This window comes from Heterocephalus glaber, unplaced genomic scaffold (genome assembly GCF_053883595.1).
Source record: "Heterocephalus glaber isolate CG9 unplaced genomic scaffold, H.glaber_assembly_v1.0 deba00001442, whole genome shotgun sequence".
Lineage (NCBI taxonomy): Eukaryota > Metazoa > Chordata > Mammalia > Rodentia > Bathyergidae > Heterocephalus > Heterocephalus glaber.
Window position 1 is genome coordinate 44,220,400 of NW_028258296.1, and position 18,072 is coordinate 44,238,471.

Genomic DNA, 18,072 nt, shown 5'->3' on the forward strand with positions numbered 1-18,072 from the left:
AACAGTGAGTACTTACTAACTACAGGCCACACACAGTTCCAAGCACTTACATTAATTCATTTACCTTAACAATTGCCATATAAAGCAGATACTCATACACTCGTTTATGAGTGAAATGGGTGCACCGTGAAGTCACTTGTTCAATGTCAGGAATTAGGGGAGGAATCTGAATTTGAACCCAGACATCTTGGTTAAGCATTCATGCTCATAACCACCAAATTTAGCAATTAATGTGAGAAGGGGAACCAGCATACCCTGCCTACCTAGGCCTGTCAGAAGCAAACTGGTGCAGGTGAGAATATAGAGGATGCAGGGATGGGACTTAATGCTCACGGTGAGTCCTGGGACCATGATAACAGCTACTCGTTCTGGGGTCCTGACTGCCAGGAGCTCTGCAAAGCAGCTTAACGTTTAATTCTCACAATAACCCCTCTAAATGGAGAACTGCCATTAACCCCATGCAAGCTTCCTGATGAGTAGGGTGACGCACACGACTTGCTCAAGACCCAGGGCCGGCTCGGGCCAACCGTGGCGTGGGGACTGCCCACGTGGCGGCCGGAAAGAGGAAAAATGGCGGGGGCGGGGGCGGCCGGCTGGGGGCGGGGCTGCGGACCTGACCTCGCCTGGAGACGCAGTGGCTGGCGCAGTGCCGGCGAGGCGGTGGTGGAGCCACACCTGTTGCGCGACTGCCCCACAGTCCAGCAGCGGGAGTCGGATCCCGAGTTTCCAGCGTGTGTTGCAAGAAGCTTAGACAAATTCCGGGTCCTGCTCTCTGAGGAGCACGTGGCCTGTCCGCCTTTGGAGTGCGGGGTTGAGGGTCGGGACTCTGGGGTCTCCGGAGGCCAGTCAATCGACTGCAGTCGGCGTGGGTCTGCTTCCACTCACCTGGCAATTTTGAAAAATTGCCTTACCCCGTCTCAGTGCCAGGGCAGGAGCCACTTGGCCGCATTCTGGGCCCCATCATTTCTTCCTTCCCTTCCCACCTGGCCTTCCCGGGTTTGCAGAGCCTCGTGCACGGCTTCAGTACCCCTCGGGACTCAGGCATGGCTTCAGGTAAGCGTGTGCGCGTGGGTTGCAGGGTGAGACTGCACGAAGTGCTGTGGCCCAGTGACAAAAGGGCAGGGGGCTTAGCATAGTCAGCAGGATCTAGGAAAGGCGGCTAGCTCCTGCAAAAGCCTGAGGAAGCAAAACTTGAGTGCGGAGACAGAAGGACACTTAGAAGAGGCTGGGGTCTTTTCCGAGACGTGCCCCTGCCTCCTGGCCTCCCTGCTTTCTGTGGAGGCAGCTTCTGCTGGACAGTGGAATTTTACCAGGACTGGCCCCTCCTTCCCGGGCTGGGATTCTCAATTCTGTCTACTTTCCACAGCTGGGTTACCCCTGGAGTCGGGGGTGGGATGGAGAAGAAAAAAGGGGTCCCTGCCCCAGAGGTGCTGTGTCTTCAGTACAGTCGCCCTGCCGGGAGAGGAAAGTCCATGCTGGATACTGTGTATTATTATTTTTTTCTGACTGGACCAGCTATCCTGGACTTTGGCTCCCGTGCTTTGGCGTCCTAGCTAAGGGATGAGGGCTCCTGAAGGGGGGTGGGGTATTGCAGAGCTGTCGGCTGCCTCATCTTGTTTTCTCTGCCTTCACCCCCATACCCCCAGGCTCAGCCACCATCAGTCAAGTCACTCCGGGAGCTGAGGAAGGAGGGGAGGGATAAGGGGCAGGGATGGAGGCCTCACCCCCTTAGGTTGCCTAGACAACATCTGAAATCGTGGCCAGGGCCTCTTCCGCCTGCGGGGCGCTGCTTCCTGCATCAGTCACTCCCGCTGGGGGCGGGGCAGAGGAAGGGGTTGGATGTGGCAGAGCGGGGCCCCAACCGGTGTCGCTCAGTCTCCTCCGCTGTCGCCTTGGTCTCAGCCATGGCATCATATCCATCTGGCCCCGCCAAGCCTAAAGCCAGATATCCCTTTAAGAAGCGGGCCAGCCTGCAGGCCTCTGCTGCGGTTCCAGGTGAGTGTGTGATTTCTGGCCTGAGGCCCCAATTCGGTGCCCCCCTTCCCATCCAGGCCAGTGGACCCCTGAGAGAGGAGCTGCCCTCTCCAGCCCCTTTCCGCAGCAGTGCCCCCCCCCCCGCCCCCAGCCGGTAATGGCTGGCCTGGGAGGTGGTGTGGGGAGGGAAAAGGGGTGGAGTTACTGAGTAGTGTGTCAGGGATGCTGCCCTCTGTAACAAGGAGTGGGCGTGGGTGTGGGAGCATCAGGACGTCCGTGTGCACACGTGTCTGCGTGTACATATGCTGAGACTGTGTGGAGCGTGTGTAAATGGAGTGGAGATGTGTGGGACAGGCTGGCCTGCAGACTGTCCACCCTGAGTGGTGCCTGTGCCTTTCTCAGCAGGCTCAGGCTGTCCTTTTGTAGCTAGTCCTCTTTCCAAGACCCCAGACCTAAACCCCCTCACTTCGGGGCTGACATCTGGGCCCATCCATTGCCAGTCCACATCTCAGAGCTGGGGGCTCTGTGTTAATTGTCCACGGCTTGCTTGTTTCTAGTGTGTTGTGAGTCTCCTTAGGAGAGTGGGGTGTCCTTGTAGCAGACCTGTGTGCTGTGTGCCGTGCACCCTTTGGTTCTGCTACCATTCGATGGACATCTCTGCACCATTTGGAGCTGGAGCTGGTGGCGTGGTGTGGCTATGCTGTTTCCCATGACGGCCGACTGCCTGGCTCTCTGCTTGCTGAGGGGTGTTTGCCAGTGTTTGCTGCCCTCAGGCCTTGTGGCTAAGGAAAGACCCACCCCCATTTTAGTAGCTGGGTCACGTTTAACTCCCTCCCCACAGCTTTCTGTGCCTATAGCCTGACTGTCCCCCTCCAGTGTTTTCTTGTGTCATTGACGCTGCTTGGTCTGAGATCTATACCATCCTTAGGGTCTGTGTTCTCTGTGCCCAAGTCAGCACCATCTAGCAGGTACATGCTCAGGGGCTAGCTCAGAGCTGGGTGCCCTATTGCTGAACCAGTGACCCTTTGGTGGTCCGATGGTGGGTCAAAGCTGTGGGTACCACCCTGCCTACTGAGGCAGTCCTGGCAGTGGATGAAGAGGCTCCTGTCAAGATGGAAATGAAGTGGCCACAATCTTGGAGTTGGTGGAGTGGCTGTGGAGGAGCCCCTTCTGGCTTTTGATTGACTTACAGTGTGAGTGTGAGTGTGTACGTGTAGTGCTGTGGCTGAGAGCCTTGGGCACAGATCCTAAGAGAAGGAATCAGCAGGCACTGAGTCTTCTAGGCCTGGGTTCGGGGGAATCATGGAGGTTACTGCCTGAGTGTCATTTGCAGTGAACCCCCAGGAACCCTCCACAGTCTCCTGACAGGATGGGGGTGGCTCTGGTTGCTGGAACCTGCCCTGCTCTCTCTTCAGCATTGCTGTGGAGGCCCCAGGACCCACTGCTAAGAGGAGGCTTCAGATTAGGGCCTTCCTGCTTAGCGGACACAGACCAGCCCTGGAAGCCTTTGGTCTCCCTCTCCTTGAGGGTGTTAGAGCTGGTCTGGGGTCCTTTCTTTGGAGGAGATGTATGGGCTCAGGGTTCTTGGGCTAGCAAAGACCTTACACCCTGGGGGTGAGGGCAGGAGCCCATCTCTTCATCCTCTGAATCTGCCCTCATTCAAATAAGAGGTGGCGTCATCTCATCTTTGCCCCTGCCAAGTTTTGTTCTCTCACTGACCTTCTTTGCTCAGCTGCCTTGGCCCTATGCTGAACCCAAGAGCCTCCTGCCCTGCTCATTGAGTGGGGAGTCTGTGTGGGACCTATTTTGTGAGTCCCAGGGGCTCTCAATCAGAAACATCTGCGCGCAGAACCTGGGGCTTTACAGAACATGTCCAGAGCACTTTTTCCATGAGTTGTCGGGGCTGCTGCTAGGCAGGACAGGGGCCATTTATAGCCTGCATCTGGAGGAAGAGACATGCTGGTATGTGGGCTCAGACTCCAGTCCTCCAAATGCTAGCCCCATCTCCCAAAGCTCCCCTAGACAGTCTGTCTCTGCCCAGATGATGGGCTTGGAACAGGGGTTGGAGGTCTAGGGCCACGAAACCTCAATAACTGTCCCCTACACATACTGGGCCATTTACGCAGTTGCTAGCCAGCTCTTCCTCCCAGCAAGGGCCCTACCCCCCAAAGACAGTGCCCAGAGGACAGTGGTGGGCAGGAGAAGCTGGCTTGGGACTGCTGGGTTCTGATAGGAGGGCTGTTCTCCCTCCCTTTCTTCCTTCTTACCCTTTGGCCACCCAGGCTCTGCCCACTCCCTCTCCCCTAGGGTAGTAATTTTAAGGAAGCTTGGCCCCTCCCTGCTAGCATGCCCAAGCCATATCAGCCTGCTTTGTGTCTCCCCTTGGGAGCCCTGTGTCTGACTAGGCCTTCCAGCACTGTGAAGGTTAAGGCCCTCTTCAGTTCTGGAGTTCCTCTGTCTCACAACTTTGCTGCTCCTTCCCTGGATTCCTGGACCCCCTTGACCACCCCCAGCCCCTGTTTATGGCCATCCCAGGGTCTCCCCTGCTTGTACTTGCACTTGGTACAGCCTGTGCCAGCCCCTAAGCTGTCCTAGGGGACTGGCTGCAGCTTCACTAGGCAAACAGGCAGGCAAGGGGCACAGGGCTACTGGCTGAGCGGACTGAACTCTGCAGGTGGTTTCCAGCCAGGGACCAAGGTGAGCTGGGGCATGGATCCTGGATCTGGGCAGGCAACTCCCTCTGCCCTTTGTCCAGACCTGGAGTACTGGGAAATGGGCAGAGAAGCCTTAAGGTATGCAACTTGGGCATAGCCTCCAATTCTTCCCTAAGCCAGGGTGGAAAGGGGAAAGAAGATACTAGAGGGGAGCATCCTCCAGAGCTGGCTGGGATGGCCAGATTGTCTGTGGAGAGCTTTCTGCTGGGGAGGCTGAGGCTGCTGAGCCCGCTTAGGGAGAGTCCTCCTGGGGAGGCTGGGAGCTCAGGCAGCAAGAGGCTGACAGCGTGGAGGCCTTTAGTGTCAGCCTCCTGGTGGTGCATATGAAAAGCTCTGCCCTTGATAGAGAAAGACCTCTGGCTTCTGAGTTTCCCCTCCCCAGGGCCCTTCATGGGGCCTCTGGCCCAGATTATGGGGCCTCTGAGTGGCACACACTGTTTGGCGGCTCCCTTTGGAGGGGCAGCCAGCAGTGGGAGGGCCAGGCTGGGGCCAGGCCACATCTTGGCAGCCCTGGGGTCCTGGGGAGAGAGCAGACCTCAGGGAGGAGGCTGGGTTCCTCACCAGCCAGGGCCTCCCCTTCCTTAGGGACTAGTTTCCCAAGTCAGAGCTGAGTGGCTTCCTCTGTGCCCTGCAGGTTTAGGATAGCAGGCTACTCGGGAGGCAGGTGTGATCCTGAATTAGCTGCCCTGGAAGCTGTGGGCTGGGGGTCCCTGGGGTGACCGCCTGGTCCTCACTGAGCCCCTGGTGTGTGTCTGCGTGTGTGTGTACATTTGTACACACGTGTACCTGCCACTGGGAGTTAGTCCAGTACATGCTCTCATGACCTCAGCTTCTTATTCTGGAGTGAATATATCTACTTGTTCTAGGGGCAGACACAGCATCTCCAGGAGCCTGGGGTGGTGAGGGTGAGGTCCTTTGGGAGCCACATGTGGGCTCACTCCTGGCCTCTGTGGAGGGACTACCCATTGACCAGCCCCTGGCCTCCTTTGGGGGCTGGCCTGGGGAGGCAGGGGCCATAGCTTCCAGGGGCACCCAGGCCCTGCCCCTCCATCCCTTGACCCTGGTATCACTGTCTCTGCAGAGGCTCGGGGTGGTCTGGGGGCCCCTCCGCTGCAGCCTGCCCGATCCCTGCCGGGCCCCGCCCCCTGCCTCAAGCACTTCCCGCTTGACCTGCGCACGTCTATGGATGGCAAGTGCAAGGAGATCGCTGAGGTATCACCTGGTGTCCCACACCCTGTCCTACACCCTGCTCAGCTCCATGCCCCTCCACCTCAGCCCCTCTCACCTCGCTTGGCTGCCCCAGATCCTCAGCCTCTCTCAGGAACCCTCGCTCCTGTTGCCCAAACCTATGCCCAGGCTCTGCAGAGGTGGCCAGGGCCTGAGGTTTCTCATCCTTCCTCCTTCCTCCCACCAGGAGCTGTTCAGCCGCTCACTGGCAGAGAGCGAGCTCCGCAGCGCCCCATATGAGTTCCCAGAGGAGAGCCCCATCGAGCAGCTGGAGGAGCGGAGGCAGCGGCTGGAGCGGCAGATCAGCCAGGATGTCAAGTAAGCGCTGCATAGAGCCTGCAGAGAGGGCAGCTGAAGGGACTGTGTAGCCTGTCCTGTGTCTCTCTGGCCCCTTTCCCATGTGATCTCCCCTTTGGGTTCCACCCAAGAGGTAGCACAGAGTACAGGCTCGGAGCCAGGCTGCAGGGTTGTGGTTCTGTCTTCATCTCCAAAGTGAGATGAGAACAGCATAGGGTCCTCTAGCCCTGCCTGTGAGGACCACAAGTGACAACACATGCACAGCACCTAGCACAGAGCCATCTCTTGTGCCTTGGCTGACCTCTTGCCCCTCTTGCCTCTAGGCTGGAGCCAGACATCCTGCTTCGAGCCAAGCAAGATTTCCTGAAGACGGACAGTGACTCTGACCTACAGTGAGGAGGAAAGAGGGGCACGCATGGGATGTGGAGCTGGGCCTGTCCTGCAGCAGGCTCCAAGCCCTCTTTGATGTCCTCTCTTGTAGGCTCTACAAGGAGCAGGGTGAAGGACAGGGTGACCGCAGCTTACGGGAACGTGATGTGCTGGAACGGGAATTTCAGCGGGTCACCATCTCCGGAGAAGAGAAGTGTGGGGTGAGTGAGGGTGAGGCGTTGGGCTTCCAACTCCTGATGTCCAAATAGCGTCCCCTAGTGGGGGCCCGGGCTGGGGCCTGGACAGGGGCTTTCTCTTTCCAGAACCAGGGGAGAAGGTCTGCCTGGGAGTTGCTTGATACGCTGAAGCTAGAGTGGGCTGTGCTCTCAGAGTCAAAGCCTGCAGGATGTAGGGATGGTGTGAGGTCTAGGGAAGGCCACAGGGAGGAGGTGAGCATGAATCTGAGTTTCAGTCAGAGACTAAGGAGAGTGACCACGTGCCCTCATCTCCAGGTGCCATTCACAGACCTGCTGGATGCAGCCAAAAGCGTGGTGCGGGCACTGTTCATCCGGGAGAAGTACATGGCACTGTCACTGCAGAGCTTTTGCCCCACCACCCGCCGCTACCTGCAGCAGCTGGCTGAGAAGCCCCTGGAGACACGGACCTACGAGCAGAGCCCTGACACTCCTGTGTCTGCTGGTGGGGCCCCCCCATCCCTGCCCCACTCCATGTGCTCTGGGCTCTTGAGTTGGGACACAGGCTTCTCTGCTTTGTCTGCCTCTCTCACACCCAGGGTCATTCCAGCTTCTTGGTGCCAGGGGATGGGAGGGGCTTGGTAGAGTTTGGGGCCAGAGCTGCAGCCTCACTGGGGGCTTTGATGTTTCTTTCTCTCTTTGGGCCTCTGGGCTGGGCACCAGCTGGCCTGGTCCTGACTCCACCTTCCCCACCTTGCAGATGCCCCGGTGCACCCCCCTGCCCTGGAGCAGCACCCGTACGAGTATTGTGAACCAAGCACCATGCCTGGGGACCTGGGCTTGGGCCTGCGTATGGTGCGCGGCGTGGTGCATGTCTACACTCGCAGGGAGCCTGATGAGCAGTAAGGGGGTGTAGTGTGTGCTGGGGGGATGCCATGTGGGAGGACACATTGGCCTGGGAGGGGCTGCAGGTGCAGCTTGTTTGCCTCACCCAACCTCTATATGCCAGTTGCTCAGAGGTGGAGCTGCCATATCCTGACCTACAGGAATTTGTGGCTGACGTCAATGTGCTGATGGCCCTGATTATCAATGGCCCTATGTGAGTTTATCCATGCAGCTCACCTCCTAGCCCAGATTCTCCAGCCCCAGCCCCATTCCCAGCCTTGCCCTGCCCAGCCCCAGACACCTGTAACCTGTCCTCTTGCCCCTCCCTGGTTACTGAGCCCTAGACCTTTCCTCTGTCTGCTGCCCTCTTGGCAGCCTCCGTCCTGCACCCTCCTGCCTCCTCCCTTGGCTCTGTTCCCTGGGCCCTCCCCAGGTGCTTCCTTCAGGGCCTGAGTCCTTGCCTTGTTCCTCTCCTTCCTTCTATCCAGAAAGTCATTCTGCTACCGCCGACTGCAGTACTTAAGTTCAAAGTTCCAGATGCACGTGCTGCTCAATGAGATGAAAGAGCTGGCTGCCCAGAAGAAAGTACCACATCGAGACTTCTACAACATCCGTAAGGTAGGTCTTCACCCTGTAGCCCTTGCTGTGTCCTGACCCTGTATCTCTGCCCAGCCTCTCCCTTCAGTATCTAGGCCCCTACCCCAGCATCCAGTGTGGAGAGCCCCTCCCATCCCCCTGTACTTGCCCTGGGCCCTTGGGCCTTCAGTGGACCCAGCAGCACCCTGTTCCATGTCAGGTGGACACACACATCCATGCCTCGTCCTGCATGAACCAGAAGCACCTGCTGCGCTTCATCAAGCGGGCAATGAAGCGACACCTGGAGGAGATCGTGCATGTGGAGCAAGGCCGAGAGCAGACCCTGCGGGAGGTCTTCGAGACCATGAATCTCACTGCCTATGATTTGAGTGTGGACACACTTGATGTGCACGCGGTCTGTCCCCATGCATGGGCCAGAGGGTGGGTCATTGCAGGGTTCAGGGGTGACCTGGGCTGCCCATCTTCCCCAGGACAGGAACACCTTCCACCGCTTTGACAAGTTCAATGCCAAATACAACCCTATTGGGGAGTCTGTCCTCCGAGAGATCTTCATCAAGACCGACAACAGGGTTTCTGGGAAGTACTTTGCTCACATCATCAAGGTATGGGGACTGCTCAGGGGCAGGGAGGGAGAGACCTTGAAGTCTGCCGGAGCATGCATAGTGGGTGCACAGAGGGCCAGGGGGGAGCTGGGCATGACAGCTGCTCCACATGTGTTTAGGAGGTGATGTCGGACCTAGAGGAGAGCAAATACCAGAATGCAGAGCTGCGGCTCTCCATCTACGGGCGCTCAAGGGATGAGTGGGACAAGCTGGCACGCTGGGCCGTGATGCACCGAGTGCACTCTCCTAACGTGCGCTGGCTCGTGCAGGTGCCCCGCCTCTTGTGAGTGTCCCTTGGAGTGGGAGGAGACATGAGGGCCAGGTTTAAGGGATGGCTGAACCTCCCCTGGCCCAGCCCAACCCTCTGAGTGCAAGGAGGGGCCTCCCAGGCTTACCCACAATTAGTCCAGCTGCCCCATCCTGGTGTCCCCTCTTTCCCATTGTGGTTCAGTCGTGCTTGACCTTTTCCAGCCTGCAGGGCTTTTTCTCCGTGGCTCTGACCTGCATGTGCCTGTGTGTTTTCCTGCCTGTAGCGATGTGTACCGCACCAAAGGCCAACTGGCCAACTTCCAGGAGATGCTGGAGAACATCTTCCTACCACTGTTTGAGGCTACTGTGCATCCTGCCAGCCACCCAGAGCTGCACCTTTTCCTGGAGCACGTGAGCAGCGGCACGGGCTGGGTGTGCGTAGGATTGCTAGGCTCAGGCCCAGCTGGCTCTCTAGGCCTGACCATGGGCTCCTGTGCCAGGTGGATGGTTTTGACAGCGTGGATGATGAGTCGAAGCCAGAGAACCATGTCTTCAACTTGGAGAGCCCCCTCCCGGAGGCTTGGGTGGAGGAGGACAACCCACCCTACGCCTACTACCTGTACTACACCTTTGCCAACATGGCCACATTGAACCACCTGCGCAGGTGCCTGTCCCACCTGGTGCTGAATCTCGACTTGCTGTTGGGTCTTTCACCCAGCAGACCTCATTCTGGGTGCCCTGGGCTGGGGCCACCAGAGCCCTGACCTAACTGTCACCCCTGTCCCTTATTGGGTAGGCTTTCTCTGCCCTCAGACTCCATCCCTTACCCCTCCCAGCTAGGAATCTACCATTGCCCACATGGTCTCTGGCTAGAAGGCATGTATGTGCTGGGGTGGGGGCTTGTGTCCAGTTGAGCCCAGACTCTGGAGCTGACCCGATCTTCATGCCCCCCCTCCCCCCAGGCAGAGGGGCTTCCACACGTTTGTGCTGAGGCCACACTGCGGGGAGGCTGGGCCCATCCACCACCTGGTGTCAGCCTTCATGCTGGCCGAAAACATCTCCCACGGGCTGCTTCTGCGTAAGGTCAGGGTCTGCACGCCAGCCTCCCTCACAGTTGTTCACCTTCCTTTGAACCATCCAGGCCCCTCAGCAGCTGATCCTCCTCCTCACCCAGCCCCCAGATGGCATTCCTCCTTCCCAGTATAACTAATGCTCCTGCCCCAGCTCTGGCCGGGGGCCCTAGCTTGGTTTCTGGCTGTAAATCACCATCCTCACATTAGGCCCTTCCATGCCCCCTGCGTACTACTGTGGCTTAGACCCCAGTACCAGCATGCCTTCCCCAGCCTTGAGGCCACCTGACAGCTCCTTCCCTCTCTCCTGCCCAGGCCCCAGTCCTGCAGTACCTGTATTACCTGGCCCAGATTGGCATCGCCATGTCCCCACTCAGCAACAATAGCCTCTTCCTCAGCTACCACCGAAACCCACTACCTGAGTACCTGTCCCGTGGCCTCATGGTCTCGCTGTCCACTGATGATCCTCTGCAGTTCCACTTCACCAAGGTCAGAGGCTGGCAGGCAGCCAGGTTTTCAGTGTCCTGTGACACTGGGATCTCTTTGGGCTGGTGCTGCCCCCTACTGGTGGGCTGCAGTGACTAAGTGGCAAGTCTCAAGGGAGGCAGGGTGGCAGGGGCTTCAGGCCAGGCACACCTGTCTGAGAACCTGGCTGGCTCCTACAGGAGCCACTGATGGAGGAGTACAGCATTGCCACCCAAGTATGGAAGCTCAGCTCCTGTGACATGTGTGAACTGGCCCGCAACAGTGTGCTCATGAGTGGCTTCTCCCACAAGGTACTGTATCTGCCTGTGGGCCTTGGGATTGCCTCTCTTCTTCCTGCCTTTGTATTGGAGGTCCTAGCCTTATTCCTGGGAATAGTTAGGAGCTGGCTGTAGCTGTGCTGGTTATCCCCACCCTGCAGGTAAAGAGCCACTGGCTGGGACCCAACTATACCAAGGAGGGCCCTGAGGGCAATGACATCCGCCGCACCAACGTGCCAGACATCCGCGTGGGCTACCGCCATGAGACCCTGTGCCAGGAGCTGGCACTCATCACGCAGGCGGTCCAGAGTGAGATGCTAGAAACCATTCTGGAGGAAGCAGGCACAGCCACAAGCCCAGGGCCTCAGTGAGCCTGGCCCATGCAGTGCCCATCACATCTCAGCACCGTGACGACCATGCCCGTGTTTTGTTCTTGGGTCCCCTCCTGTCCTTTTGTGGTCTCTGCATGTCTCTGTTCTTTTGTTTCCATTCTGCATATCTTTGACTGTGTCCCGTCCCTGGGCCACCTCGTGAAAGGAGTGCCCAGGGAATCTGCTTCATCATTGTCTTGGTTCAGATGGCACCGGATGACCAAGATTTAAGGGCTGGCCTTGCTGATGGCCCTGTCCCAGGATCCTCAGAAGCCTGGCAGTCCTTTGGGTGTCTCCAGTGTCCACAGAGGCTTGGGAGGTTGTGAGGGGCTGGCCCCTTTAGCCTCTTGAGTCCTGCCTGGGCAGTTCCGAGCTTTGGCTGGAGCTGAAGTTTGATCCCGTCTTGTTTATGTAGTTGAGGGGCAGCCTTGTGCACCTCTGCTGTGGGCAGTGGGCCCTTGAGGCTCTGCACTGGAGTTTGCCCTTGGCCCTGGGCTGCCTAGCCTGAGGGGATGGATTTGGGCCTCCGAAGTGCTGGACCACTGCCTCTGCCCAGCAGCCTTCTCCGTCCTTGTCCGGGTCCGTGTGCTTCTCTGGGTCAGGTCCCTGTGCCTCTGTGGGAGGGGGCAGCGCTCTGTGCTGTGTCTGGGGCTGCTGCCACTGGAGGGTGCCAGATCTGCCAGTAGCTCTGGGGATGGCATCCCCTTTGAGGTCCCCAGATCTTTGACCAGACCCAGATCCCAGCTGGCCCCGTGTTGTGTTCTGGACTGAGGCCTTTGCTATGAAAAGTAGCATTTCATATGACCCATTTTCCTAGTGCATGAGAAATAAAGATTATTTAAGTAATGAACAGGGGTCTCTGTTGGGATGGGGAGAGCCATGGGGGTTCCTGAGGCTGGGTGCCTGCCCGGCATTCTGGATGGAGGAACAGCACATTCTAAGGGGGAGCGACTGGGCTCAGGTGATGCGTTGTGTACCCTTGGATGCTGACGGAGGGAGCTAGAGGAGAGAAGAGATACCTATCAGGCTTGTCCAGCTTGCCAGGTCTGAGGGGGACCACTGGCCCCGGGTTGGCACAGCTCTGTTACACCAGCTTGGAGGGTGGCTCCTTTCCCACCTTGTACTTCCTGTGCACTTTCAGCCTCTTAGGGCAGCCTGGTAGATGTGAATGTATGCACTTAACATGTGGACCTGAGGCGACAGGATCTTCCAGGAAGTTTGTTTAAAATGTCCTTTCCAGATCCAAGCCTCAGGGAGTCTAGTTCAGAGGAGGAAGGTGTGGTACAGGTACCTGGGCAGGTGGTATTGTAAGAGGCTGGAGCAAGCCTGTGCACTCTGAATCCAGCCTTAAGCAGCTCGGCTTCTGTCGAGACGTTACTGCGGTCTCTGGAGCACCTCCTTGGCACAGAGGTTGCTGGAGTCTTTTGCCCATGTCAATAAGGAATGCATAATGTGCCCTGGGCTGCACAGGATCCTTTGTGGGCGACCGAGAACCCTGTTCCAGCGGCCACTGGTGGGTGGGAAGGGCCTGAGATAATTAGCCCTTTAACAGGTAAGCCTGTGTAATTGGGGGCCCAGCCAGGAGTTGGTGGTGGCTTCCTCTTCCCCTCAGAGGCTCCACCCTGGCCCACCTCTCTGGTGTCCAGGAGATCTAGTCTTGACCTGGTCCCAGGCCTCAGCAGGTGCCCTGGGTACCCTAGGCAGAGCCCACCTCATCCTGCTTCCCAGGGTCCTTTGACACGAAGGCTTCTCTTGCCACTTCCTCCCAGCTATTTATGTGTCAACTGAACGTTGATGCTGGGAGATAAGTTGGAAGCCAAATGGGCGGGTTTCCGGCTCAGGAGAAGTGGCCAGAGGCTGACCCTAGGCTGCAGCTCAGCATCCAGGGCTCTCCACCCAACCCAGGCATTGTCTGCCATGCAATGGTGGCATCACCTTCTCAAAAGGTGATGGGAGCTGAACTTTTCAAGGAGATAAATACATTTAATGATGCAAATGATGTGTATCTTAGCTTTGTGTGTGTGTGTGGTACTAGGCATTGAACCCAGGGCCACTGAAATACATCCCCAGGCCTTTTCATTTTTTAATTTTGAGACAAGAGTCTCACTAAGTTGCCCAGGCTGGCCATGAACTTTCAATCCTCCTGCCTCAGCCTCCCAAATAGCTGGGATTACAGCCATGGGCCACTATGCCCAGCTTTAAAAATTGCTCTACTTGGGGCTGGGGATTTAGCTCAGTGGTACCGCTGCCAGCCTCGCAAGTGCAAGGTCCCAAGTTTGATCCCCAGTACCACCAAAAAAAAAAAATTGCTCTACTTAAAAGGCCCCAAACAAAACAGGCAGAAGAACCTGCCTCCTGTCAGTCCTAGTGCTAGGCCTGAGAAAAGCCTACACCAGAGCACTGTTCCCTGTCAGTCACCAAACCTAGCAGACTGGTCAGTCCCCAGGGTCAAAAGCCAGTCTGCATCCCACCTGACCCACACGAGCTCATCTTCATCATCTCCCTCCTGGGAGACTTGGCACATTTGCCTGTCACAGTATTACCTCATTTGTGAATTTATTCACAGGAAATCCACTAAGGTTTAAACATTAAATTACATTTAATCCAGTGTTCCACAAGTCACTTGGTTTTCAAAATGAGAGTGAAGTTGCCCAAATAGATGCCTGGGTCGGCCTGGGGTGGGTGATCTCCACAGCTGGAGCCTGCATGTTGAGTTAGGGTGATTCAAGTAGCCCAGCTCTTTGCAAACCTGCCCCCTGCAGGAGTAGGGCAGACTTTCCAAGGCCCAGGAAGTGTGGGAGATCTGAAAAAAACTTTGGGGCTGTAAAATATAAAAAAAGCAAAGTCAAAATTGAAAAATGTTTAACAAAATGCCTTCAGAAAGTAGCATGTCAGCTTTAATGTTTGTAAAGTTTAGTATCCACACAAATGTCATATTTGAAAACAATTTGTAAGTTGGATTTTTGGCAAGAGCTACGGACTATGAAGAATGATGGAAGAGAAATCATAGCCAGTAGTAAATTAAACAAGTTACTCATAGTCAAGTAATTTCAAAAGCACATTTATAAAAACCCTTTTAAATTTAAACAAGAGTTACACTGAATGAAGAATGTGGGTGCATTTTAGGCTTTGTTACCACGATAGTGAGACCTCCAAGACTCAGATTCTAGTCTGCAGAGGGCTTACGATGGCCCAGCTTTTCAGTCATGCTTTGGGCCTGGCTGTCCCCTTTAGCCCTCCCGCCTCACTAAGTAGGCTGAGCAGATTCCGAGCACCTACTGCTACTTCGGTGTCCTCTCTAGATCTGTGCAGCCATCATGTCCGGCTGGAGTTTCTCCACTTGGCAGATGAGAAACTGACCTATCGCTTGGGTGAGTCAACCCTCCTCCCTGCTTTGTGGTCTTGGGCAGATAGGCAAGGGAAACAAAGACCAGCTGTTCTCAGCTTGGGTTCCCCAGGATGCAAAGAACCAGGGTATTTTCTAGTAAGATAAGATATCTATGTACACACTGGCCCTTTACAGTGTGAATGCGTTTAATGTACCTAGGGATGACGCATAACAGCTATCATCATGCTCCTCTTAAAGAGAGAAAATTGAGGTTCAGGGCAGTTAAGTGACTTAGCCAAGGTGACTGGGAAGTGAAAGAGCTGAAGTATATGGGGTGTGTGTGTGTGTGTGTGTGTGTGTGTGTGTGTGTGTAGGAGGGAGTGCTCAGGGGACAGATAGTATCGACCTCTGGTGAGCAGAATGGGGGAGGAAAGGCCGTAGGACCATCCTGCCACATCCTGGTTATGAGTGATGAGAACTTGGCTGGAGGCTGTGGGGATGGAGCGGAGCTTTTAGGGGAGGCAGCTAAGACCTGCGGTTAAGACAGGAGTGGCAGAACTGGTGACCCTGTCATGAGGCAGAGCCTCCATAGAAGATTGAGAAAGTGAATACCACGAACTGGCCACAAGCCCTACCCCTCTCTGCTGCCTTACACAGACAGGGAGGTATGAGTTTATGATCCCTGGGTTAAAACTCCCTATTTCATGGTTCAGCTGTCACGTATTAACATGAACTCTTGGGAAAATTATATGAACCCTGAGCTTTAGTTCTCTTGTCTATAAAATGAGATATCAGGATGGGTTAGTCAGCATCTGTCACTTGAACAAAATACCAGCAATAATCAACTTAAGGAGAGGAAAGGTTTTGCGTTGGCTCATGGTTTCAGAGGTTTCAGTGCATGGTAACTCGGCCCTGTTGCTCTGGGCCTGTGCATAGTACATCGTGGTGGGAACACATGGCAGAGAAAGCCCAAGAAGCACAGAAAGAGTGAGAGGGCTCTGGGTCCTAATATCCTCTCAAGGGCATGTCCCATCCACTAGGCCCCAACTTCTAAACATCCCACCACCTCACAATAGTGCTGTGGGCTGGGGACCAACATGTGCCTTTGGAGGGCGTTCCCATCCAAATTACAGCACATGGTCTATTGCTGTGGTTTGTTGTGGAAATTAAATACCATATATATAAAGCTGAGCTCAAGCTAGGGAACTTGGGAATTTGGGGCTTGTGTCAGAAACTCCATCAGGAAGAGGATGATACATTAGTTCCTTTTGGAGAAAATAACAATAATGTCATGTTTTATGCTTTCTGATTTTCCATATTTAATTTTTACTAGAGCCTTATGGGGTGGATAGAAGTGTGGTTATTCCTACCGGCAGCCTCAAAACCTTTGGAGTAAGGTGGGATCGATGCTATACGGAGGGGATAATGGCATGGACAACCAGAGTGGCCCTGTACTTGCCTTGTCACAGGTCTAGGAGGTGAGCCCAAGTGTTGGACTCCTGGCCCAGTGCTCTTGTCTTTGAGCTCTTTTGGGACTTGCTGGAATTCAAGCCTTGGCCACAGGCCCGGAACAGGTGGGAGAGTGGGTGGCTCAAGGTGAGAGTGAAGCTGGTTTAGGAAGGGATGAGGTCTGGGCTTGGACAAGGGTGCTAGGGCTTTTTAAGGCGAGTGGCATCTGGTCCACATCTGTAATTCTTCTGGGAAGCTGAGGCAGGAGGATTCAAAATTCAAGCCCAGCCTGGGCAACTTAGCAACTTAAGTGAGATCTTGTCTCAAAAAATAGAAAAAGCTTAAGTGCCCAAGTATCTTTTTATCTCCCCAGAACCTCCTACTTCTCTGTTCCCACATCTTACCCTGCCTTGGACCCAAGTGCCTTCTGGGAGGGTCCACTGGTTCTAGGTCTTAGGGAGCCTCCTGCATGGCTGTAGAGGGTGGCCCACTGCCCTCCTCAGTCCCTTTATCCACAGTTCCTTCTCTTCAGCTCCCACCCTTCATCAGTTAATTTCTTATCATGTTCCTTTCCCTGAATAACTTTCCTCTTACAACTTTCACGGCATCCTGTGCAGCATCTATTAGCGTCCACATTGCACAGGTGGGTGTCTAACATCCAAAGACTTTTAATATCCTGGTCACTCAGTGACACTATGTAGATCCAGGATTCAAACCCAGGTCTATCTGACTCCAGATTCCAAGCTGGGCCATTATGGTGTGCTGTATCTAGAGTTCTAGAAAACTCCAGAATCTTGTAATAAGAAATGATCTAAGAGCATCTGAATGCCACATCATCTGAGGCACAGTGATATCCAGCTGGTGAGACTAGAGGACTTCAGTTTGTGTCAAAGAATAGCAGGGGAACCGGGACGCCCCTCACGCCAGCCCTGCCTTGCTGTCTATTCTCTGGTGAGCTTGTCTTGCCGCACAGTCTGCATTTTCTTTTCTGTCAGGGGTGCAGCAGCCCCTGTCACAGCATTACCCACCCAGCCAGGAGTCACCCCAAAGAACATTTTAATAAAGTGACTTGCACTCACTAGTTTCTGCTTCACTGAACTGTCCACCTGGCCCCACCACCTGTGGGCCTCTGCCACTCAGCTGCCACTGCCCCCAGACTGCTCCGCTGAACTTTCCTTCCAGGGCTTCCCCCACAGGTGATCTTGACTTCTCTGAGACACAATGACCCTCAGCTGTCCCTTTTGGGGAACATTCCTTGACTCCTGGCTTGGGTGATCCTGCCCTCTGCTGCCCCTACCTTCCTCCTGGCTTCCTCTCTAACCTGCTGCTCCTGTCTCCCCATCAGCCAGGAGGACAGTTCCAAGGCCTGGGCCATGGCTGTTCTTCCCTCAGATCCTCGTTTCAGGAAAGAAGTCTGTTGGAAGTGAAGCATGTAAGGGAGGAGAGGTGGGGAGAAGGGAATAGAGGGAGAAGAAGCTCCTTTATGGTTCTAGTCAAGGGTCCCTCCTGGGTGGATATATTAGCAGAGGCCACAACTGGCAAAGAGAGGGTGTCCAGGACGCCACTGGGGGTCGTGGCCCTGCAGGCGAGATGCTTAACTTGTCACAGCATCCAGCAACAATAAGCCTCTAGAAACTGACTCCCTAATTCACAGGAGATGCAGGGTATACTCAGTGAGCTCCTTATCAGCTTAAAAACTCCAATACCAAGCATAGGATTTGTAAAAAGGTCAACTGTAAGTGGCACCAGGGTTTTGAATAGCTTGGGTAGGCCCAGGACCTCCTATTCCTCCACATCCATGTGTGGCCAGTTAAGGATTCTTGTGTTCTACTCAGATATAAATCATGAATTGGCAAAATCCAGCTCTGTTAGTGGGCCTGCGTTTTGAATGCCAATGGGCCTCAACCCTTAACATTACACCTCTGGGCCCTGATGCCACTGGTTGACAACAGGTAATACTGGACACTGTTGGTTGACACTGCCAGGTGAAGGTCTCTGCCACT

The 18,072-nt window shown here is 55.3% G+C and overlaps 1 protein-coding gene across 5 annotated transcripts; it reads left to right on the forward strand.

Moving 5' to 3' along the window:
- Positions 1–645: 645 nt before the first annotated feature.
- Ampd2 (adenosine monophosphate deaminase 2) lies at positions 646–12,138 on the forward strand. Of its 5 annotated transcripts, none has more exons than XM_004853648.4 (18): positions 646–1,053; positions 5,770–5,900; positions 6,103–6,233; positions 6,536–6,604; positions 6,694–6,802; positions 7,094–7,280; positions 7,536–7,677; positions 7,785–7,874; positions 8,149–8,278; positions 8,457–8,651; positions 8,728–8,859; positions 8,979–9,142; positions 9,393–9,519; positions 9,609–9,772; positions 10,071–10,191; positions 10,494–10,667; positions 10,844–10,954; positions 11,083–12,138. In XM_004853648.4, the coding sequence occupies exons 1-18, from the start codon at positions 1,044–1,046 to the stop codon at positions 11,290–11,292; spliced, it is 2,397 nt and encodes a 798-aa protein (XP_004853705.1). In that variant the 5' UTR covers positions 646–1,043; the 3' UTR covers positions 11,293–12,138. The 5 variants fall into 5 exon arrangements, 4 of the variants coding, with proteins under 4 accessions (XP_004853705.1, XP_004853703.1, XP_004853704.1 ...); XM_004853646.4 differs by lacking the exon at positions 646–1,053 and adding an exon at positions 1,066–1,995; XM_087213235.1 differs by lacking the exon at positions 646–1,053 and adding an exon at positions 2,076–4,671.
- The last annotated feature ends 5,934 nt before the right edge of the window (positions 12,139–18,072 follow it).